Below are 24,462 nucleotides of genomic sequence, written 5' to 3'. Positions count from 1 at the left end.
TCTCGTGGTTCGTGAGTTGGAGCTGCATACCAGGCTGTGTGCCGACAGTGCAGAGCCTGGAGCCTGCTTCATATTCTGTGTCTCCCTCCCACTCTGCCCCTCCCCGACCTGTGCACGCACGTGTGCTCTCAAAAAGACAACATTAAAATTTTTAAAAAAAGGACATGGAGATCTGTAAACTGTTCTACAAACAATTCAGAATTCTTTAAAAAAGTTTAGTGAATTACAAGAATGCACAGACAACTAAATAAAATTAGCAAAATTCATGAACAAAATGAGAAATTCAACAAAGAAAAATGGGGGGGGGTGCAGAAAAAGAAATCCTAGAGCTGAAAAATACAACGTCTGAACTGAAGAATTCAATAGAGAACTTGAAAATCAGACTCGACCATGTAGAAGAAAGAATCTGTGACCTAGAAAACAGGGCATTTAAAATTATGTAGTCAGAGGAGCGAAGGAAAAAAGAATGAAAAAGTAAAGAAGGTATATGGGACTTATATAGGACATGCTAAAATGAATTGCATTATGGGAATTTGAGAAGAGAAAAAGAATGGGACAGAAAATATATTTAGGGCAGTAATAGCTGAAAGTTTCTCAAACTTGGAGAGAGAAATGGACATTGAGATCCATGAAGCTGAAAGGACTCTAAATAGAACCTGAATAGTGCTACACTGAGACACACTATATTGTCATGAGTCTAATGTTGAAATAAGCAAAAGAAAAATTATAAACTATGAATGCACTTCTCAACAAAAAATTTTCAGGCCAGGAGAGAACAGGATGATATATTAAAAATATTAAAGGAAAAAACTGTCAAGAATTCTATAGTTGGCAAAACTGTCCTTTAGAAATGAAAGAGAGAAAAAACAAACTAAAACTGAAGTAGCTCATAATCTTACTAGACCTTCCTTGTAAGAAATGCTAACGGGAATTCTTTGAAAGTAAAAGGATGCTAGTTAACATCATAAATACTTAAGGTAGCCTAAAACTCACTGGTAATAGTAAACATATAGTCAAAATTAGAATTTGTAATATGATAATGGTTGTGCATTATGTACTTTTAAAAGTTTAAAAACTTAAGGGGCACCTGGGTGGCTTAGTTGGTTAAGTGTCTGACTCTTGATTTCAGCTCAGGTTATGATCTCATGGTTTGTGAGATAGAGGCCTGCATCCAGCTCTGTGCTAACAACATGGAGCCTCCTTGGGATTCTCTTTCTCCCTCTCTCTGACCCTCCCCCGCTTGTGATCTCTCAACCTCTCTCAAAATAAACTTAAAAAAACATTAAAAAAGGTAATAAAAGTAACCATAACTACAATGGCATGAAACTAGAAATCAATTCTAGGAAAACTGGGAAATTCACAAATAAATCGAAGTTAACATTTTTCCTGAGCAACCAATGGATCAAAGAATGAATAAAAGGAAAACAAAGTATCTTGAGACCAAAATGAAATAAAACACACCAAAACTTATAGAATGCAGCAACAACAGTTTTAAGAGGGAAGTTCAGAGTAATAAATGCCTACATTAAGAATCAAGAAAGATCTCAACAAAACTAAAAGGCAACCAACGGAATGGGAAAAGATATTTGCAAATGACATATCGGACAAAGGGCTAGTATCCAAAATCTATAAAGAGCTCACCAAACTCCACACCCAAAAAACAAATAACCCAGTGAAGAAATGGGCAGAAAACATGAATAAACACTTCTCTAAAGAAGACATCCGGATGGCCAATAGGCACATGAAAAGATGTTCAACGTCGCTCCTCATCAGGGAAATACAAATCAAAACCACACTCAGATATCACCTCACGCCAGTCAGAGTGGCCAAAATGAACAAATCAGGAGACTATAGATGCTGGAGAGGATGTGGAGAAACAGGAACCCTCTTGCACTGTTGGTGGGAATGCAAATTGGTGCAGCCGCTCTGGAAAGCAGTGTGGAGGTTCCTCAGAAAATTAAAAATAGACCTACCCTATGACCCAGCAATAGCACTGCTAGGAATTTATCCAAGGGATACAGGAGTGCTGATGCATAGGGGCACTTGTACCCCAATGTTTATAGCAGCACTCTCAACAATAGCCAAATTATGGAAAGAGCCTAAATGTCCATCAACCGATGAATGGATAAAGAAATTGTGGTTTATACACACAATGGAATACTACGTGGCAATGAGAAAGAATGAAATATGGCCTTTTGTAGCAATGTGGATGGAACTGGAGAGCGTGATACTAAGTGAAATAAGCCATACAGAGAAAGACAGAAACCATATGGTTTCACTCTTATGTGGATCCTGAGAAACGTAACAGAAACCCATGGGGGAGGGGAAGGGAAAAAAAAAAAAAAAAAGAGGTTAGAGTGGGAGAGAGCCAAAGCATAAGAGACTGTTAAAAACTGAGAACAAACTGAGGGTTGATGGGGGGTGGGAGGGAGGGGAGGGTGGGGGATGGGTATTGAGGAGGGCACCTTTTGGGATGAGCACTGGGTGTTGTATGGAAACCAATTTGACAATAAATTTCATATATTAAAAAAAAAAAAAGAATCAAGAAAGATCTGATAACCTACTCTTTAAGAAAGTAGGAAAAGAACAAACTAAGTCCAAAGTTAGAAGGAAGGAAATAATAAAGATTAGAGCAGAAATAAGAGCAGGAAAACAACAGAAGATTAACAAAACGAAGACTTGGTTCTTTGAAAAGAAACAAAATTGACAAAACTTTAGCTAGACTAACCAAGGCAAAAAGAGAGATGATCCAAATCAAAATTATGATTAAAAAAGGAGACATTACAACTGATCCCCAATAGAAAGGCAAAGGACCATAAGATACTACTATGAACTGGAACAACCATAAGATGCTATATGACAAACTGGACAACGTAGAAGTAATGGAAGTTATTAGAAACCTGTAAGACTGAATTAAGAAGAAACAAAGTATATAGTCAATGTTCTACATCATGTTAATAAAATCATACGATTATCACAATAGAAGCAGAAAAAGCATTTTTACAAAATTTGACATCTGTTCATGGTAAAAATTTAACAAATTAGGTATATAAGAAATGTACCTCAACATAATAACGGCAACATGACAAGTCCACAGTTAACATCAGTGGTGAAAAGTTGAAAACTTTTCCTCTGAGAATGGGAACAAGACCAGGGTGCCCACTCACAACTCCTATTCAACACAGTACTGGAAGTCCTAGCTAGAGCAGTCAGGCAAGAAAAAGAAATAAAAGGCATCACATAAAGAAAGGAAGAAGTGACTCTGTCTCTATTTGCAGATGATTTTACATATAGAAAAACTTCATGACTCCAGAAAGTGTTAGAGCTAATGAACAAATTCAGTAGAGTTGTAGGATACAAAGTTAACATACAAAAATAAGTGACATTTCCATACACTAAAAAATTATCTGCAAAACTAATAAAATGACCCCCATTTACAACAGCACCAAAAACAGTAAGATAGGAATAAATTCAACTGAAGAAGTGAAAGATCTCTACTGAAAACTACAAAACACCGATGAAATAAATTGAAGACACAAATAAATAGAAAGATATTCTATCTTCTTGGATTGCAGGAATATTATAACATCCATAGTACCCAAAGTCATCTATAGATTCAGTGAAATCCCTATTAAGATTCCAGTGGCATTTTTTATAGAAGTAGGAAAAACAATTATAAAATTTATATGGAACCATAAAAGTACCCAAATAGCCAAAGCAATCCTGAGAAAGAAGAACAAAGAGAGAAGTATCATACTTCCTGATTTCAAGCTTTATTATAAACTCATAGTAATCAAAACAGTATGGTACCAGCATAAAAATAGATGCATAGACCAATGGAAGAGAACTAAAATCCTAGAAATAAACCCATGCGTATATGGTCAATTATATTTGACAAGGGAGCCAAGCACACTCCATGGAGGAAAGACCATTTGTTTTATAGATGGTGCTGGAAAAACTGGATATTCACACGTAAAAGAATGAAACTAGACCCCTATCTTACACCACTCACAAAAATAGACTTGATATGGATTAAAAAGCCTTAAATGTAAGACCAGAAATTCCTAAAAGAAAACCCAGGAAAGAAGCCCCCTGACAGATATGTTGCCAGATTTGTTTTGTTTTTGTTTGTTTTGGATAGGACACTGAAAGCACAAACAAACAAGCAGGGCTACAAAGTAAAAAGATTCAGCACAGCAAAATAATCAACAAAATTAAAAGACAACTATGGAAGAGGAAAAATATTTACAACTCATGTATCTGATAAGAGGTTATTATCTAAAATATATAAGGAACTCCTACAACTAAATAGCAAAAAACCCCAAATAATCCATTGATAAAAATGGGCAAAGGACCTGAATAGACATTTTTCCAAAGAAGATACATGAATGGACAACAGGTACACAAGAAGGTGCTCAACATCATTAATAATAGGGGAAATACAAATCAAAATCACAATGATATACCACATCATGTCTGTTAGGATGGCAATTATCAAAAGACAAGAGGTAACAAATGTTGGTGAGGGTGTGCAGAAAATGGAAGTCTTGTGCACTGTTGATGGGACAGTAAATTGGTTTGGCCACTATGGAAAGCAGTATGGATTTCCCTCAAAGAGTTAAAAATAGAGCTACCATATGATGCATCAATTCCACTTCTGGGGATTTATATAGAAGGAGATGAAAAACTGTTGAGATACCTGCATCTCCACGTTCACATTAGCATTATTTACAATAGGCAAGACATGGAAGTGTCCACCCATGGGTGAATCAATAAAGAAATGGTGGTGTATATACACAGTAGAATATTATTCAGCCATAAAAAGAAGGAAATGCTGCCATTTGTGGCAACACGGATGGCCCTTGAGGGCATTATGCTAAGTGAAGTCAGAAAGAAATACTGTATGGTTTTACTCTTACGTGTAATCTTAAAAGATCAAATTTGTGGTTACCAGAGGCAACGGGTGAGGGGAGGAGGAACTGGGTGTAGATGATCCAAAAGATACACACTTACAGTTATGAGATAAATAAGTGCTGGGGATATAATGGACAACATGATAACTATAGTTAACACTGCTTTATGGTCTATATGAAAGTTGATGAGAGTAAATCCTAAAAGTTCTCATCACAAGGGGAAAAAAAACCCAATTTAAGTATCTCCCTGAGATAATGGATGTTAACTAAACTTATTGTGGTAATCATTTCATAGGAATCATATATGTAAGCCAAGTCATTATGCTGTACACCTTACACAAGGCTGTAGGTCAGTTACAGCTCAATGAAACTAGTGGGGAAAGAGGCTGAGTAACTTGCAGAAGGTCTCACAGCTAGAGCCAGGAGAGACCAACATTCAAACTCGGTGCCGTCTGGTCTAACAGCCAAATACTGCTAAGGACTTTGATCTGTACTATGTACTTAGTGGGCATCGGCAAAGGGTTTTAAAAAGGATGGCAAAAGTAAGAGCTGTATTTTACTAGGTTCAGTCTGTTGCAGGGTGGGGCCTGGAGTGGGAGAAAGGTATGGGGCATGGGGATGATGGCTGTCTTTACATCTAACGTTGGGTTGGTGGGGTCTATCCCACATGCACTCTAAAACTTACTGAACACAGCTGTTTTGGAGCCTCTCAAGGAAACCTGCATCACTGTTCATTATCGGGTTGGTAGCTGATGAGTTACTAGTGAGCTTATAAGGTGCTGCAGAAAGCAACAGGCCCCATGTCTGATTTTACCATACACCAAATGGGAAATGATGTCTTCCTGAAGTCTGCTGAGAAGTCTTTGTGGTACTAGGCGCAGGTACTAGGTACTTCTCTCTTGCCCTAAAGGCCGATTTCACTCAAACTGCATGACTCTTCTTTTTCCTGTAGCATGCCAAACCAGGCACCTCTCTACTAGAGTATAGATCACGCTTCCAAAAAGCCAACTATGGAGAAAAGCTGGAGATAACGGGGCAATACTGCTCCATAGTTCGGCTTCTTTGGTTTGTGGGCAGAAAACTCACTGGGAAGCCCAGGTGTTGGCTTTCACTGTGTACAGCTTCCACCTAATCGATAGCGGAATGCAGACTTTTGAGTCTCTGTCCAGATGACAGGATGGTGCCAGGGGTTAGAGTAACAGCCTCTGTTCTTCTATTTTCAAGGAAAATAGCACTTCTGGTTTGTTGAGAGTCCTAAGATGCCCAGTCATCCCTATCAGCCCAGGGCTCACGGCTCTCCTTATGGTCCAGCCCGGCCTTGCTTACTGACCTCACAACATGCTAGAGAAGAGCTGATAGGAAGGTAGTTTACAAATGTTTAGACTAAGACGGAAGTGTTTAACACAACAACTGCTCTCAGCCACAGCAACTCTCCAGCCTCACTTAGGTCATCCAGTATCCAGTTTCAACATTGAAAATAAAGTCTTGATTGGTAATAAGATTCACACGTTAAGACTAAGCCTCACTCACCGCCTCAGGGCCCAAGGTTCACACTGCTCGCCCTACCCCTGCCCGTTTCCCAGTCTGCCCGTCTCTGTCCTCAACATGTCTCCTATGATAGTCTGCATTTGTGGAGCACGCATGTGCCAAGCCCTGTGCTCTACCCCACCCCTCGTTGGTCCTTAGGTTTCGTGTCAGACACCATACCCTGCTCCAGGACAATGCTGTGAGCTCCCATACTTAAAACAGAAGACGCACAGGCTGTATAACAGAATCAATGGAACTGTTTCTACTGTCACCAGACATGCGACTTCCCACAATGAGCAGCATCCCACAATCCCTTTGGGAGTCAAAGTCCCATCTCAGAATTGCACAATGGTGCAGCCAGAGGGCCTGTGTAATTGCCTCCCCAGATGGGCCTACAGACTATGAGCCCACTGTTCCTGGGCGGATGACTGAAGGCTCATTTGCTGCTATGCACACTTACGGACAGGACCTGTCAGCTTCTGACTCTTCAAAGGAGTCAAAGAAACAGCTTGACTGGAAGGCATTTCAGCTAGGGAGCAGCTGTGGGGCCTGATATGGTACACCTTGTTGGCTTGTTTCGATCCCAAGTTTCAGCTGAAATACTTAAAAAGTTCCTCTGGGACGGTAGCCAGTGCACATCCTGGCAGAATTCCCCAAGGAGGGAGAGCAAGGACCATCCCCATCTATGGCTTCAGAGTCAGACTATCTCCGCTTCAAGCCAGTACAGCACTTATTAGCTCTGCAACCTTGGTGGGTTGATTAAGTTCTCTGTGCTTCAGTTTCCTCATCTGTGAAATGGGGGATAAGAACAGTGCCTCACACGGTTATTGGGAAGGATTAAATCCGTTAACACAGTGCTGGCTTCGGCAGCACATACTAAAATTGGAACGACACAGAGAAGATTAGCGTGGCCCCTGCACAAGGATGACACACAAATTCATGAAGCGTTCCATATTTAAAAAAAAAATGTTAACACACATAAAACTACTTAGAACAGCATCTGGCACAAGTGCTTAATAACGCCAAGTACTAGTATTAATGACAGTAATAAAACATCCCCCTGTAACAACATTACCTTGACGAGCGCGAGCACCATCCAGGCAGCCCTTTTCCCCCAGCCTGTTCTAAGGTGAGGAGCGTGAGGCCGGCCTCCGCTGCTCTTATCTTGACCACTGCAAACACTGCCTTTACTGAGAACATATGGGAAAGGCCCTTGAGTCCGAGCTTCAAGTGCCTGATCTGTATCACCAGGACAAGTCATGTTTCCTGAGACCATTTGCTTGCCTGAAAAATGGGAACACTGATCCCTATCGTGATGGCTTCCTGGGATGGCTGGGAGAGCAAAGGGGTTCAGGCAGGAGGTGACTTTATAAGACCAGCAGCTTGAACGGACACGAGGACCCACTGTAGCAAAGGCCGTGCCAGCATGGAACAGATCGCCCGGCTTCCGGCCAGGCAGCCCTTGACACCACAGTCCCTGAGGCCTCTCCCTGGATCTTACAAGAACCTCTCCCGCTCTCTCCTCTTTCTCTGCCAACGTTAGGGTCTCTCTGCCCTTTTATCTCCTGACAAGGGTGTTGACATGCGGCACACCTGTGCTCGCAGTGATTTGCTTGCTTTTGTTCCCCCCGTCAACCTTCCTCTCTCTGGAGATGGAGGCCACCTGACCCCCAGCTGCGGGCAGTGGCTCCAGCCCTCCCCCAGACGCTGGTCATTACTAAGGCCTAATGTAGATTTAGGCCCTAGTGGGGCCTGCAGATAGATGGAGGAGACTATGAAATATGTGAAAAACTGGTCGCAAAGGACTCCTCCGGTCCTCCCGAGATTCCTGCCTGGAGAGATCTGTCTCCGTATTTCAGGGAGCCTCCACCACTACTCCTAGCACCTACCCAACATTCCGAGCTTGGCAGGTGCTCTCACAGGTTGTTGCAATATGTTTAATACTCAGCCCCTGAACCGCACCCTGGCTTAGGTACTTGGGGTGTGACTAATTTGTGGGTAGTAAAAACATAAAAAGAAAAATAAAATATCTTCCACGGGTAGTACTTTAGAAATTACGAAGTGCACACTATCTCACTCAGCAGCCTGCCGTATAAACAGGATGGGTGCAGCGATTACTAAATCCTATTTTACAGGTGAGGAAACTGAGGGTCAGGGAGGCCACGTGATTTGCCCGAGGTCAGATAACTTGTCAGAAACCCGAAACTCAGGCTTCCTGGTTACACACTGAGGCTTTTTTCCTTGACTCCAGGCTATCCTGGGTGCTTCCTACCTTTCTTGGCAAAAACATCTTCCAAATAGCTCATCCAATGTAAATAACTAGGACCTACACGTGAGTGAATTTTATGGGCAGGTTCAGTAAAATTGGCCTTGCGCCAGCACGTGGAATTCACTAGAAAATGCCACTTGAGCACAGGGCGTGTCATGTTAGGAGCATCAGGACAACCACAGAATCAGAGACGCGTGGCACCCCCATCGTCCTACCTTCTCCAGGCCCGCTGGATGACCGCGGCCGCCTTGTTCTTCTTGCGAAACAGCTCTTTCCTGCTCCTTTCTCTCTGGATTATCTGCAGCCGCAGTTCTACGGGGAGAAGGTCAATATTGACACTCTGCCCAGAGAGGGGACCAGGTGCTGGATCAGTCTCCTTGGATAGCTGGGTGTCCTCAGACAGGGCAGATGTTCCCAGCTTCCTGACTCCTGACCTCAACACCTCTGTGCTCTGTGGCAAATCTGAGTAGATCCCTCCTGCGAGCTTGTCCTGTGTCACTTTGTTTCTTGGTGTCCGATGGTGGAGAGGATGCTGCCCAGCGTGGACCACCTCCCCCTTGGCACTGCCAGGCCGGCTAGAACCAGCCGGGGAGCCCCTTCCTCCTCTGAGCTCTTGAATGCGCCTTTTCTGGGAAGCACACCTGGCCTTGGGTGCTGGGTCCTGCCGCCTGCCGGGCTTCCGGTGGCCATCCTGCTGTGGAAGGCTTGCAGCTGCCCAACCGGGGTCCTCTCCTTCCTCATCAGGCCCAGCCGCCCTGATACAGGAGGGCTGCTTCAAGAAGCCTTTCCCCTTGTCACACCGCCGCTCACCAACTGTCTCACCTCCGGACTTCTCAACAGAGGAGACTCCCGGATGCCTGTTTCCATCATTGCCTTTACTGGGGCTGAAGTGGACACAGGCAGATCGGCCTTTAGAGTGTTCTCTGGATGATTCTTGGGGAGATAAGGAAAAAAGGAAAGAATATTTATTGTCCCAAACTTATATAGTAGGGCAATTCTGCCCATTTTTTCACATAAAATACTCACACTTGTCCGATAGCTTCACCATGATAGTAGTGACTCTAATCAGAAAAAAACCGTTCAACTTCTATTTCTAGCAATGGAATGTTAGATAACCTGAAATCCTTCCCATTACAAGAACCTACAAATGCTGGGGTGCCTGGGTGGCTCAGTCGGTTGAGTGTCCGACTTCAGCTCAGGTCACGATCTCGCGGTCCGTGAGTTTGAGCCCCACGTTGGGCTCTGGGCTGACGGCTCGGAGCCTGGAGGCTGCTTCCGATTCTGGGTCTCCCTCTCTCTCTGCCCCTCCCCCATTCATGCTTTGTCTCTCTCTGTCTCAAAAATAAATAAACGTTAAAAAAAATTAAAAAAAAAAAGAACCTACAAATGCTGACTAAAGTACAATAAACACTCTCTTACAAGCACCATAGTGCCTTCAAGAAAATAAAGGAAATCCTTGGGAGGCCAAAAATAAAGAGAAAACTGAAAATCTGGGTGTTAAGCATGTGAGCTGATCCAGCAGCCGTCTGGGCAGATAGTAGCGGTGGAGTGGGCAACGGTTGGTCTTATTAAATATCTGGCTGTGCACATCCTGACAAGGACAGAAAATGAGGGCTTGCAGGCAGATAGTTAGCTAGAACCATGACCCTGCATGAAGCCAGGACTCCTGATGGGGTAAATCCTTTGGGAAATGATAGTCCAGATTAAAAAAAAAAAAATCTAACTGCCAGCACTGGGAAACAACAAGCAAGGTTGTCTTAGCCTGGGTTCTGGATGGGGGAAAGAGTCTCCTTTGAAAATTCGAAACCCAAGTTCTCTGCCTCACGTGGTTTCATTTTCATTTATTCTTAACCCATAGGAAAAATTCATATAAGAACCAAGATGGTGGTGCAAGATGCTTTGTAGAAGCAAACACAATATTGCTTTAACATGGCATTCCCTCAGCTCAGGCCACACAGAGGGGTCCTTCTGAAAATGACTTCATAATCCGAAATTATAAAATGCATGAGGAAACAATCTACCATGAATGAGTTAACAGACACAATAGCATTATTAGACTGGCAAGAACTTAGCTAATAGAATAGTATGCACACACACACACACACACACACACACATGAACTGATTAAACACACAAAAGAATTTAAAAATAAGAGGAAAGAACACACCTATTTGAAAAATCACTAAATACAACATCTAAAATGAAACATTTTAGACTCAATGTAAAAAGGAATGCAGGAACTTCTATAATGGCACAATTGAGGCATACTCACCACTGAGGACAATAGAAAAGCCTAACAAAATATTACAAACCACCTGTCTGAAGACATCAAAAGGCTAACAAGTCAGGAAAAATAGGGGGCCAAGACACAGGAGAAGCAGGTAACCAACAGAGATGAGCAAGGCATTTGGGGCCATATGTTCCTAGGGGAATCATTTCCTCAAGGTCTAGAGGACAACATTTGGGAGTCCAGAACCTTGCAAGAAGCATTCTTTTGGACTGGAACCCTGGAGGGCTCTATTTTAGGAGAAAAGGGGAATGCGTGGTAAATTGACCCTTGCAGCGACTGAGTGCAGCTTTGCATCATCTCAGTTCTGGAGACTGGGTTAAGGTGATCTCGGGTTGTTCATTCTGGAGACCGGATTAAGGTGATCTTGGATTGTTCACACTCCTAAATGCCTGCTGGGAGCCAATGCAAATCCTTTCTGGAGGAATTAATATCATCTTAGGTCTCAAGTTATTTCTATAGTTCTTTATATTAAATGTCTACCACTCAATCAAAGATATGCAGGCAGATAAGAAGACAAGACAATAAAAATGGACACACAGGGTATCCAGATAATGTTTTCAGAAACAGACTTTCAAATAACTATTTTGCAGTGCAAAAAAGTATCCAAACTAGCTACTCTTCATGTAAGACAAAAGGGGATATAAGAAAATATCCTTGTATCTCATTTGTGTTTTTTTAAATGTTAAAATATTTATTTTTGAGAGAGAGAGAGAGAGAGAGAGAGAGAGACAGAACACAAGTGGAGGAGGGGCAGAAAGAGAGGGAGACACAGAATCCGAAGCAGGCTTCAGGCTCTGAGCTGTCAGCACAGAGCCCCATGTGGGGCTCGAACTCATGAGCCCTGAGATCATAATCTGAGCAGAAGTCGGATGCTTAACCAACAGAGCCACCCAGGCACCCCTTTGTATCTGCTCATTTCTATAAAAGAAATATAGAAAGGATAAACCAGAAACTGAAGAGATTGGGTACTTACTGGGATGGGTCAGGAAAGGGATAGAAAGAAGAGGGAAATGGGAACTGGGTAGTGGGCCTGGGGGAGAGCAATGCTTCCCTGTTCATATCTTTTTGTACAGCTCTGACTTTTAGAACCATTATAATGGTTCACATACACCAAAAAAAGCCCCAATTAATTAACAAGATGCCACTACACACCTATTAGAATGGTTGAAAACCCAAAAACACGGAAAACACCAAATGCTGAAGAGGCTGTAGAACAACAGGAACTCTTCACTCATTGCTGGTGGGAATGCAAAATGGTGCAACCACTTTGGAAATAGTGTGGCGGTTCCATACACAACCATTCTTACCATACAATCACGTAATTGTGCTCTGTCATTTACCCAAATGAATTTAAAACTTATGTCCACCCAAAAAAACCTGCACGTGGATGTTGAGGGTAGCTTTATTCATAATTTACAAAACTTGGAAGCAACCAAGATGTACTTCAGTAGCTGAATAGATGGTTAAACTGTGATACCTTCAGACAATGGAATATTATTCAGCACTTAGCAGAAATGAATGGAAAGGAAATAAGTGCGAAACAGGAATGAGCTATCAAGCCATGGAGGATATTCCCAAGTGAAATATTACTTCCCTTGCAAGAATATCACTAGTGCATATTAGTAGGCAAAAAAGAAGCCAATCTGAAAAGACTACCTATTGTGTGATCCCAACTAAATGACCTTTTGGAAACAGGCAAAACTATGGAGATAGTAAATGGATCAGTGGTTGCCAAGGGCTCAAGGGAGGGAAGGATACTTAGGCAGAGCACCGGGGATTCAGAGGGCAGTGTGATAGTTAATTCTGTGTGTGAACTTGACTGGGATAAGGGACATCCAGACAGCTGGAAAACATTACTTCTGCATGTGTCTGTGAGCGTGTCTCCAAAAGAAATTAGCATTTGAATTGGCAGACTGAGTAAAGGAGGTTGCCCCCACCAATGCAGGTGGGCAACATCTAGTCTACCGAGGGCCTTAATAGAACAGGAAGTTGGAGGAAGGGGAAATTTGCTCTCTTTGCTTGAGCTGGGACAGCGTCACCTGCCCTTAGACACAGGAGTTCCTGGTTTTCCAGCTTTCAGACTTGCATCAGGACTTCTACCATCAGCCCACTCATCCCCTTGATTCTCAAGCCTGGGGACTCGGCCTCACACCATCTGCTCCCCTGCTTCTGAAGCTTTCAGATTCACTGAATCATACCGCCCGCTTTCCTGGTTCTCCAGTTTGGAGGTAGCAGATCGTGGGACTTTTCAGCCTCCATAATCAAGCGAGCCAATTTCTATAACAAACCTCCTCTTTTATATATATCCTATTGGTTCTGTTTTTCTGGAGAATCCTGACTAGCACAGGCAGTGAAACTATTCTGTATGACACTGTAATTAATGGTGGATACATTATACATTTGTCAAAGCCTACACCAGGCATGAAGTCTGATGTAATTTGTGGGCTTCATGTGATAAGAATGTATCAATGTAGGCTTATCACTTTTAACAAATGTACCACTCTGGTATAGGATGTTGATAGTGGGGGCGTATGCATGTGTTGGGGGCCAGGAGTGTATGGCCTTTCTGTTTCAATTTTGCTGTAACCTAAAACTGCTCTAAAAAGTAATCTCTATTTTTTAAAAACATTTTTAGTTATTTTATTTATTTTAATTTTTAAGCTTATTTATTTATTTTGAGAGACAGAGACAGAGAGCAAGCAGGGGAGGGGCAGAGAGAAAGGCAGAGAGAGAATTCCAAGTAGGCTCCATACTGTCAGCACAGAGTCCGATGTGGGACTTGATCTCATGAACTATGAGATCATGACCTGAGCTGAAATCAAGAGTCAGACGCTTAAGTGACTGAGCCACCCAGGTGCCCCTAAAAAGTAAACTCTATTAAAAGGAAAAAAAAATAAGAGGTACAAACTTCCAGTTCTAAAATGAATAAGTCACAGGATGAAAAGTCCAGCAGAGGAAAGATAGTCAATAATATTATAATAGGGTTGTATGGTGACAGATGGTAGCTACCCTTGTGACCAGCATTGCATAATGTACAGAACTGTCCAATCACTGGGTTGTAACCCTGAAACTAATGTAACATTGTATATCAACCACACCTCAATAAAGAAAAGGAAAAATAATGGAGACAGATGATATTAGATACTATTAACTAGTAATAAAATAATGTGATTTGGGTATTAATATAGATAGATTAGTGAGAAAAAAGACAAAGCTAAAAATATACCCATTTGTGAAAGTATATAATAAACATAGTATTAAATTTTTTAAAATGTTTATTTATTTATTTTTGAGAGAGAGGAGAGAGAGAACAAGTGGGGAAGGGTCAGAGAGAGAGGGAGACATAGAATCTGAAGCAGGCTCCAGGCTCCGAGCTGTCAGCACAGAGCCCGACACAGGGCTAGAACTCACAAACTGTGAGATCATGACCTGAGCCTAAGTCGGACGCTCAACCGACTGAGCCACCCATGCACCCTTGATAGCATTTTTAACTTGTGGGTGTGGACCCAGAGAGGGATGCTGTACCCCTCCTGAAGCCGTCATTCACAAAGCCCAATGCCAATTTTGCAGCTCCATGTATATGGCTATTACTCCATGAAGATCATTCCATGTATATGGCTAGAACAACTGCCTATTATCTAAAAAGAAGTCATTAGATTCCATCCCTATGTAAAAAATTAAATTTGAGATAATAAAAATTGCTGTGTTTGTTAGATCTTGAAGTTGGAAAAACCTTTTCTTTTCTTTTCTTTTTTTTCTTTTATAATGTTTATTTATTTCGAGGGAGAGAGAGAGACAGAGTGTGAGAAAGGGAGGGGCAGAGAGAGAGGGAGACACAGAATCCGAAGAAGGCTCCAGGCTCCAGCACAGAGCCCGATGTGGGGCTCGAACTCGCCAACCATGAGATCATGACCCGACCCAAAGTCAGACACTTAACTGACTGAGCCACCCAGGAGCCCCATGGGAAAATCCTTTCTTAGCATAAAATCACAAGAAGAAAAATCTCAAAAGAAAAAATTAAACAGAATTAAAAGGTAAAATAAAAAAAGACATTCACTATCTATGATAGACAAAGGTTACTATTTTTATTATGTAACAAACTTTTAGAAATATTAAGAAAATTGGGGCTCCTGGGTGGCTCAGTCGGTTAAGCATCCGACTTCGGCACAGCTCATGATCTCGCGGTTTGTGAGTCCGAGCCCCACATTGGGCTCTGCACTGACAGCTCAGAGCCTGGAGCCTGCTTTGGATTCTGTCTCCCTCTCTCTCTGCCCCTCCCCTGCTCACGCTCTGTCTCTCTCTGTCTCAAAAATAAATAAACATTAAAAAAAAAGGAATATTAAGAAAATGAAAAACCAATATAAAAATTGACAGAGGACATCTGTGAACAGTCCAGAAAATAAATACACAAAGCCAATGAAAATATGACAAAATTCTATCCTGCTAACTAGGATTCAATAAAACCATTATTTGCCTAAATGTTTGGAGAGAGTTTGGTTGTTGTTTCTTTGCTTTTAAAAGGGTATATGACTTGGGAATGCAAACTGGTGCAGCCACTCTGGAAAACAGTATGGAGTTTCCTCAAAAAATTAAAAACAGAACTACTCTACGATCCAGCAATTGTACTACTAGGTATTTATCCAAGGGATACAGGTATGCTGTTTTGAAGGGACACATGCACCCCTCTGTTTATAGCAGCACTATCAACAATAGCCAAAGTATGGAAAGAGCCCAAATGTCCATTGATGGATGAATGGATAAAAAAGATGTGGTATATATATGTGTGTACACACACACACACACACACACACACACACACACACTGGAGTATTACTCGGCAATCAAAAAGAATGAAATCTTGCCATTTGCAACTACGTGGATGGAACTGGAGGGTATTATGCTAAGTGAAATCGGTCAGTCAGAGAAAGACAAATATCATATTACTTCACTCATATGAGGACTTTAAGAGACAAAACAGATGAACATACAGGAAGGGAAGCAAAAATAATATAAAAACAGGGAGGGGGACAAAACATAAGAGACTCTTTATTTTTTTTTTAACGTTTATTTATTTTTGAGACAGAGAGAGACAGAGCATGAACGGGGGAGGGTCAGAGAGAGGGAGACACAGAATCTGAAACAGGCTCCAGGCTCTGAGCTGTCAGCACAGAGCCCGACGCGGGGCTTGAACTCACTGACCGCGAGATCATGACCTGAGCCGAAGTCGGCCGCTTAACCGACTGAGCCACCCAGGCGCCCCTAAGAGACTCTTAAATATACAGAACAAACAGAGGATTGCTGGAGGGGTTGTGGCAGGGGGGATGGGCTAAATGGGTAAGGGGCTTAAGGAATCTACTCCTGAAATCATTGTTGCACCATGTGCTAACTAACTTGGATGTAAATTATAAAAAATAAATAAATTATAGGGAAAAAAAAGGGTATGACAACCTTCTGCAACCTTCCTGGAATGAAATTTGAAAGGATGTTTAAAGAGCCATAAAAATTAGAGACGCACACAAAAATTTATATGAAAGTCTATTTAGCTTATATGTCCTACAACACAGACATGAATAAACAAGTCATGTTGTATTCGTAATCTGATATAATACTAAGCAGCTAGTAACATTTTTGTTGAAAATAAGGAGACAAGGTAAGAAGATCTCAAAACAGGATGCCCACAGTTTTCTGAATTAAAAAAAAGGAAAGTTCTAGGGGTGCCTGGGTGGCTCAGTTGGTTAAGTGACTGACTTCAGCTTAGGTCATGATCTCACAGTCCTTCGTTCGAGCCCCACATCAGGCTCTGTGCTGACAGCTCAGATCCTGGATCCTGCTTCTGATTCTGTGTCTCCCTCTCTCTCTGCCCCTCCTCTGCTCATGCTCTGTCTCTCTTCATCTCTGAAAAGTGAATACATGTTAAAAAAATTAAAAAAAAAAAAAAGGAAAGTTGTAGTAGATGGAATGGAACCAAAGTTATAAGAGTTGTTAAGATTAAGGAAGATTTTTATTTATTTTTTGTTCTTTTATGTTTCAAAAATTGTTTTGTAATGGACATTAACTAATTTTGTAATTAGGAAAAACATCACTTCCTGTTTAAATAAAAAGTACCCAACTACAAAAAAAAAGGCCCAACAATTAAAATCAACTAGAATGTGGAAAGGAACTCAAAATGGAATATAAATAATAACAAACAAACCTAACTATCTTACAAATGAATTAGGTAACCACACTAAAAGGTGAAGAAGAAAACTGACCTAAGTAACTTCACAAAAACAGATTTTGGCTGAATACTGTAAGGACAAAAAGGACAAAAAGTAATGTTTGTAAATACCGTGCTCTAGGTAGTAAGTTTGTCTCTTGCAGGGGTATGGGTTAGCAATTCTGAAACTGCTCTGCTGTATACTAGGATTGAACAAATAAACATGTATATCATAGATGAAAGGAGCCGATCTTTCACTGCTGGAGGGAGCACTTCAAATAGAAAAGAATAAACTCTGTGGTGTTGAATAGAATTGGAGGTATCATAAATATGAACTCATGGAGTGTGTGTGTGTGTATGTGTGTGCGTGCGTGTGTGTGTAATACTCATACACACAGCTAGATGCAGAAACAAATGTAAATAATTTTTAGCTCTGTCTGCTGAAAGGGCTTAGGAGCAATGGTACTCCAGTAGTAATATGCCTACCTAGCACTCAGATCTTGATTTCTTTAAAAAGATTTTTTTTAATGTGTATTTATTTTTTAGAGAGAGAGAGAGAGAGACAGACAGAGGCAAGTGGGGGAGGGGCAGAGAGAGAGGGAGACACAGAATCAGAAGCAGGCTCCAAGTTCTGAGCTGTCAGCAGAGCCCCACGTGGGGCTCGAACTCACCGGCCATGAGATCATGACCAGAGCTGAAGTCAGCTGCTTAACCCACTGAACCACCAAGGCACCCCCCCAGATCTTGATTTCTAATACCATTCTTCAACAAAGGGGACCAGGATTCACTGGAGAAGTGGTTAATTCCAGGGCTTTAAGGCGGGGGTAGAGATATGATGAGGTTTCATTTTTGAAGAGACCAATCTGTTCACAGAGAGGAAAATGGATTAGGGGAGCCAGAGCAGATAAGTAAAACCAGTTAGGAAGCTACTATAATAGTCCAAGTTAGAGATGAAGGTAAGAAGATGCCAGGCAGAATATATGGTGGTAGATGAGAGAGAGAAAATGGGTTTGAAAGATATTTAGGAAGTAAATGAGATAAGACCTGGTGACAGATGGGGCATGGGTGGTAAAGGAAAAGGAGATAAGGATTACTCCTGGACTGAACGTACAGATGGATGAGTATATCGTTAACCAGTACACAGAGCAGGTTTGCATAAAATTTTCATCTGTCCTGTCTTGGATAGGTTGGGTTTGCGACGCCTTTGAGACATCCAAGTGAAGACATAAGTCAATTGGAACAAGGAGAAGAGGTCAGGGAGTCTTTGGCATATAGGTGGTAACTGACATTTCTGCCTTACCCATTGTACACGTGCCGAATGTAAGGGCCCACGTACTCCCACCAGTCATACCCACTAGCTCGGCAGCCCATATGGTGAGAAATAAGATAACACCAGGGATGGCCCTTAAAACAGTGAGTTTCTCCTCCACTAGACTCTCCTGAAAACCACACTGACTCAAAGACAACTTTATCTTACCACCTCCCACAGGCCATCTGCTGTCAAGTCCTCTCAATTCTACTCTCCAGACCATCCTCTACTCTTCACCCTTCTGCTACTGTGTCTTAGTTAGGCCCTCTAAACCCAGCCTCCGCTCAGTGATCTTCCTAAATATTATGTATCCTTCCTTCCCTACCTTTTATTTGAAATAATAATGAGGTTAATTATAATAACAGCTCATATTTATAGAGTGCTTTAGGCACTGTGTTTAAATCTTTTCATGGGTTATCTCATCAGTGTTCACAAATTTCTAAGACAGGCAGTATTACCATCTATTATTATTATTACTATTATTTTTACAAATAAAGAAATGGATGCCTGAAGAGGTTAAGTAACTTGATCAAGATTATATAGCTAGTAAGTGGTAGGGTCTAAATGTGAACCTAGTTTATTTGGTTCTAAAGCTCATGCACTTAGCCATGATGCTCTCCACACTCTGTAAACAAGAGAGGAAGAATTACTATGTGAGAGAAGAAAGAAATCACTTCCTAAGAGACCTTGGGCAAACTCCTCTTCCACGGCCTCAGTTTCCTGACTTGCGTTGAGAAGGCTGTACTAGATGCTTTCGAACGACCCTCAAGCTCTAACATCATCTATTTCTATGAGACAGGATGAAGGAGAAAAAGAAGTGGCCCACATTTCCCATCTCTGGGCTCCTGCTGGGATGCCCACCTCTCAAGGTCTACACTGTGTGAGTACTGATTGGCTGAAGCAGCTGAGACCCTTCTTCATGACCCTTCTTAGCCAAACACAAAGTAGCTCGGGGTGCCATCTGCCCAATTATGTTGGGGTTTCCCAGGAATACTGTGCTAGAGAAGCTCCAGTCCAACGGCCAGTCTTGATTCCTAGATATATCTCCCAATTTTCCTTTGCACTCTGGCCTCTTAGGCAGGTAAAGGAGGGCAAAGGCTGCCCATGAAACTGCAGCTCCCTCTCCTTACACCTGAATCAGGCTCACTGGCCTCCATTCCTCTTACTTTTCCCCCAAGTTTGGATGCTGGGCTTCTCTGAGGCACTGTCCATATATTTGAATCTGGCTCTTCCCAAAGGTTCTTTATTCAGGACACCAGTTCCCGCCCTCAGATAAATGAGGAGCTCCCCTGCTTCAGAAGTGCTAGGTACACAGAAATAAGAGACACATTGCTCCTTGTGGCCAAAGATTCTTTCCATCCCAGTGTAGAATGTGATTTTGCAACATCTTCAAACCAGAGGTGGAGTCTATGCCTCCATCCCCTTGAATGTGGACTGGCCTTGTGAGTTGATTAACAGAAGGTGGCAGAAATGATGCGAAAGTTTTGGAACCTAGGCCTCAAGAGAGCTTGTCACTTCTGGCTTTCTCTCTCTTAGAGCACTGCCCTGAGAACGATATGCAAGGAAGATGGTCTAACCTCCTGGAGGCTGAAAGGGCATGAGAAGGGAACTGAGACACCTTAGCCAACAGCCAGCACCAATGTGAAGGACGCCATCTTGGACTTTCTGGCCCAGCCAACCTTCCACCAGCCACATGAGTGAGCCATAGCAATCTAGGAGAGGAACTGCTCAGACAACCCACAGAATTGTGACAAATAATAAATCGTTGTTTTAAGTCACTCAGTTTTTGGGGTCTTGTTATGTCACTAGAGATAACTAACACAGAAACCAACAGCCTAACAAGAAAGAACCCATACATGGACTCGGACCGGTTAGTGAACAGAGCTGGAAAGGCAGTGAAGAGACTAGTAGCACAGGCTGAAGGAGCAAAGAGGAAATCACTACTGGAGTCTGGAGAATGGTCCATTGTATTATTCAGTGGCAGAATAAAGGGCAAAATTGGCATAAGTTACCTGTGGTGACTTAGAAGACAGAAAACATACCTAATGAATTTATAAACATGGTTTAGGAGATTTCCAGTTTCAATCACCAAAGAACATATTAACTGGCCTTTTTAGCTGCGTATGATACGGTGTGGGGAGAAAGAAAGAAAATTAGGAAAGAACTTCTCAGTTTGCATGTGGAATCTAGAGGAAATATACAGAGCCTAAAATGTGCCGGGTTAGAAACTGCTTCCCATTTTCATTCTTTCCAGCCAGTGAAAGAGTCTCGTAGTAAAATACAACTTATGGATAAAGATCAAATCAAGAGAATTACTGTGCAACCCTGTATTAAGACCTCAAAAATATCTAAGATGGTGTGTTGTAGGCACTCTAAACAAAAGAACTTTAAGAACTTCAAGGGCATTTTACTACAGCAGCCTGAGCCACCCAAAATAGAGAGAGCCCTGTCTGGGAAATAATTATGGATGTAGTTTTTTTTTAATTAAAAATTTTTTTTTGTAATATTTATTTATTTGTTCGTTCTTTCATTCATTCATTCATTCTGAGAGAGCACATGAGCGAGAGGGGTGGAGAGAGGGAGAGACAGAGAGAGAGAGAATCCAAAGCAGGCTCCACACTGTCAGTGTGTGGAGCCCTACATGGGGCTCAAACTCACAAACTGTGAGATTATGACCTGGGTCAAAACCAAGAGTCATATGCTTAACCGACTAAGCCACCCAGGCACCCCTGGATGTAGTTTTAGAACACGGAGTGAACCCAATCAGATCCATAGGAAACCCAGAAAGTTTCTGGGGTAATTGCATCACAAAGAGTATCACCAGCTTGAACTGCTGAGGCAGTTCAAAACAAACGGGAGCCTCTGGAACCTCAACTTCCTATTGATCGGAAATAGGCTGAGAAAGCTATTTAACTGCAAACATGGGCTATGTCTTATGGAAAGGAAGACGTCTCAGAGAGCAGAACTGAAAGCCCAGGTGGAAGAGTCAAGTGACAAGGAGAATAATGGACTAGGAAACCACACACAGGGGTAAAACCATACCCTAATCAAGGAACATTCCATACTTCAGAGTAGGGAACCTGCTAAGGTATAGCCAGCTGGCTTTCAGAATTGCTATGGGCTAGTGACTGTTATGTGCCTCTCATTTCTCCCCTTTTGCAGCAAGGGTGTCTACTATGGTTATTTTGTCCCTGCCTCACCATTGCTTGTTGGGTGTGTTTGGGGGTTGATAATGTGTGTGTTTGGTTGACTAGTCCCTCAAATGGAATGATTCACACCTGGGGAAACTTGACAACATCTGGACATGACATACGTCTCAAGAGCCCAAACTTCAAGCTTCATGTGGTGACTGAGATGACATTTTTGGGTCCTGAGAAAACAGTGAGAATGTTGTGCCTGCGGGAGGAATGTGAATAATCTGTGGCCATAAAGGACCTGTGCTAGAGTGTTCAATAGTAGAAAACTACTTCCATCTGAGTGTGCACAAAAGTAGAGTATATTTCTAAATCACATTTAGTGTCAGGCTGGTCATACAACTTGCTTTGATCAATAGAATGCAGCATGCAAATTTTAGAGCCTATTCCTGAAGAGGTCCTGTAGCTTCTGCCTTTTCTTTCTTAGAATGATGCCCTGCGACCACTGTGTGAGGAGGCCAGTCTAGCCTAATGGAGGATGAAAGACCATGTAAAGCAGAGTCAAGGAATCCCAGCTGATAGCCAGCATCAACCGCCAGACATTCAAGTCAGTCTATCGTAGACCGCCCAATTCAAGTGACCCTCCGCCTGTATGTAGTCACATGAGTGACACCAGGTGAAACTGTAGAGGAACTGCAGTTCCAACCCACAGTCATGAGAAATAATAAATTGTGGTCCTAAGCCACTTAATTTTAGTGTAGTTTTTGTTTGTTTTTTTACATAGCAGCAGATAAATGAAACAACCCTGATCTTAAGATCTTATAATCTATAGGAAAAAACAGACAAATAAGCCAGTAATAATCACAATAAAAGGTGACGATCTTTCTAATATGGAGGTGCAGAAGGCCTATGGGAGCATATAGCAGGAAAATGAAGGCTTGTTTAATGGGGAGGTATGGCTGTATAGAGGGAGGAACATTCATCCTGAGATCTGAAAAATAAGAGGCATTTTTATCCATAGGGATGGAGGGAATGTAATATGCAGTGACCTCAAGCTAAGAAAGCATTTACTCAAATTCAGCATGGTTGTTACATCATGGGAGTCTAGTTAACACTACCTGAATGAATATATAACAAGGCATCATTCCTCCTTAAAGTATACCTTGCTGATGCATTATCACCACAAAGTGGGTTATGGAGTTATATTCTGGGTATGTTTATGATAATTCATGTGTGCTTTTATGTAGTTGTTTTTGGCTAGATCATCAGTGTGGTTTAATAATAGTAGTTACTGAAGACCTACGATGAGTCGTGGGCTATGACACGTTTTCTACATTAATTATTTTATTTCCATTTATAACTGCCTTGCAGGGTAGAGTATGCCCTCATTTTCTTTCTTTTTCAAAATTGAAGTATAGCTGATACACAACGTTACCTAAGTTTCAGGTGTACAACACAGTAATTCTGTCATGCTACGCTCACCACAAATAGCTGCCATCTGTCACCATACGGCACTATGACAATACCATTGAGTATATTCCTCATGTTGTACTTTTCTTTCCCATGACTTACTCATTCCATAACTGGAAACCTGTACCTTCCACTCCCCTTCACCCGTTTTGCCCACTGTCCCACTCCCCTCCTCTCTGGCAACTATCAGTTTGTTCTCTGTATTTATGAGTTTATTTCTGCTTTTTTTGTTTATTCGTTTGCTGGTTTTTGAGTATGCCTCCCCATTTTATAGCTAAGGAAATTAAGGTTCAGAGAGATAGAATGAATTGTCCAAGCCCTGAATCGGGTCACCATGAGATCTAATAGACTTGTTTCTGAGGTCCACAAAGTCAGAACTATGTTTATAATAATACTAAGACATTAATTGCCTTTTTCACTATGTTGGCATTTGCACTTAGATTCCTGGAGGGCTCTCACTGTTCCCTAATTTATAAGAATGGCTCAATATACTTAAATTGCTTCATGTAAATATTATAATATACACTGAATACCTGTCTTCCTTCTGGGAAGTTGGAGTTGTAGTATATGCTAGAGATGTATGGTACCTATGTCCCTGACCCCATAAAATTCCTGGTGTCCTAAGTTTAGGTTTGCTTTCCTGGTAGATAAAAGGCTAACTGGTTGTCACAATTCATTGCTGGAGGAAGAACTGAGCATGTCTTATGTGTGATTCCACTGGGAGAAGACTCTTGGAAGTTTGCACCTGGTTTCTTCCAGACTTTGCTCCATGTGCCTTTTCCCTTTGTTGATCTTGATTTGTAGCCCTTTGTTATGATAGATCCCACCTGTGAGTACAAACACATGCTGAGTCTTGTGAGTGCTCTTAGCAAATTACTAAACCGGGTGGGGGCGGGGCGGGGTCTTGGGGACGCCCAACACACTAAGTGAAATCTAAACAGGATAAACTCCCCAAAATCCATCTCAAGACACATCATATTAAACTACTCAAAACTAAAGATAAAGAAAAATCTTGAAAGCAGCCAGAGAGCAGGGACATGTTACCTGGAAACATTACCGAGGAACACCCATTCGAACGACTGGATTTCTCATCTGACACCATGGGGGCCAGAAGAAGGGGCACGGCCTCTTTCAAGTGTACATTCTGGATCTGGCTCACCAACTTGTCAGGAATGAGACAAAAACCTCCTCAAAGGAAAACTCAAAGAATTTGTTGGTAACAGAGCTGTCCTTAAATACTGACTAAAGAAGTTTCTTCAGACAGAAAAGAAATGATAAAAGAAGGAATATGGAGCACGAGGAAGGAAGATGAAACAAGAGGAAAACAGAACTCTGGGTACAAAGAAGAGAGTGT

The 24,462-nt window shown here is 41.9% G+C and overlaps 1 protein-coding gene and 1 non-coding gene across 12 annotated transcripts in view; one reads left to right on the top strand and one right to left on the bottom strand.

Annotated features, from left to right (window-relative positions):
• Positions 1-24,462, bottom strand: part of INVS (inversin) — a 172,465-nt gene that overhangs the window by 7,174 nt on the left and 140,829 nt on the right. For 9 of the 11 annotated variants that reach the window (XR_006210653.1, XM_042964745.1, XM_042964746.1 and 6 more), the window contains one exon: positions 8,925-9,642. Coding sequence is in view for 10 of the 11 variants with exons in the window: in XM_042964745.1 (XP_042820679.1) it covers positions 8,925-9,642 (718 nt within the window). In the remaining variant the exon portion in view is untranslated. The remainder of the gene's footprint in view (positions 1-8,924; positions 9,643-24,462) is intronic. The other 2 variants (XM_042964752.1, XM_007089277.3) reach the window with 2 other exon arrangements.
• LOC122233365 lies at positions 7,297-7,399 on the top strand. Its single transcript, XR_006210914.1, has one exon. It is a non-coding gene; the product is annotated as a U6 spliceosomal RNA (small nuclear RNA).

This window comes from Panthera tigris, chromosome D4, assembly GCF_018350195.1.
Source record: "Panthera tigris isolate Pti1 chromosome D4, P.tigris_Pti1_mat1.1, whole genome shotgun sequence".
In the NCBI taxonomy this organism is placed as follows: Eukaryota; Metazoa; Chordata; class Mammalia; order Carnivora; family Felidae; genus Panthera; species Panthera tigris.
Note: the sequence above shows the minus strand (reverse complement) of the source record. Positions and strands in the feature narration are given on the sequence as shown.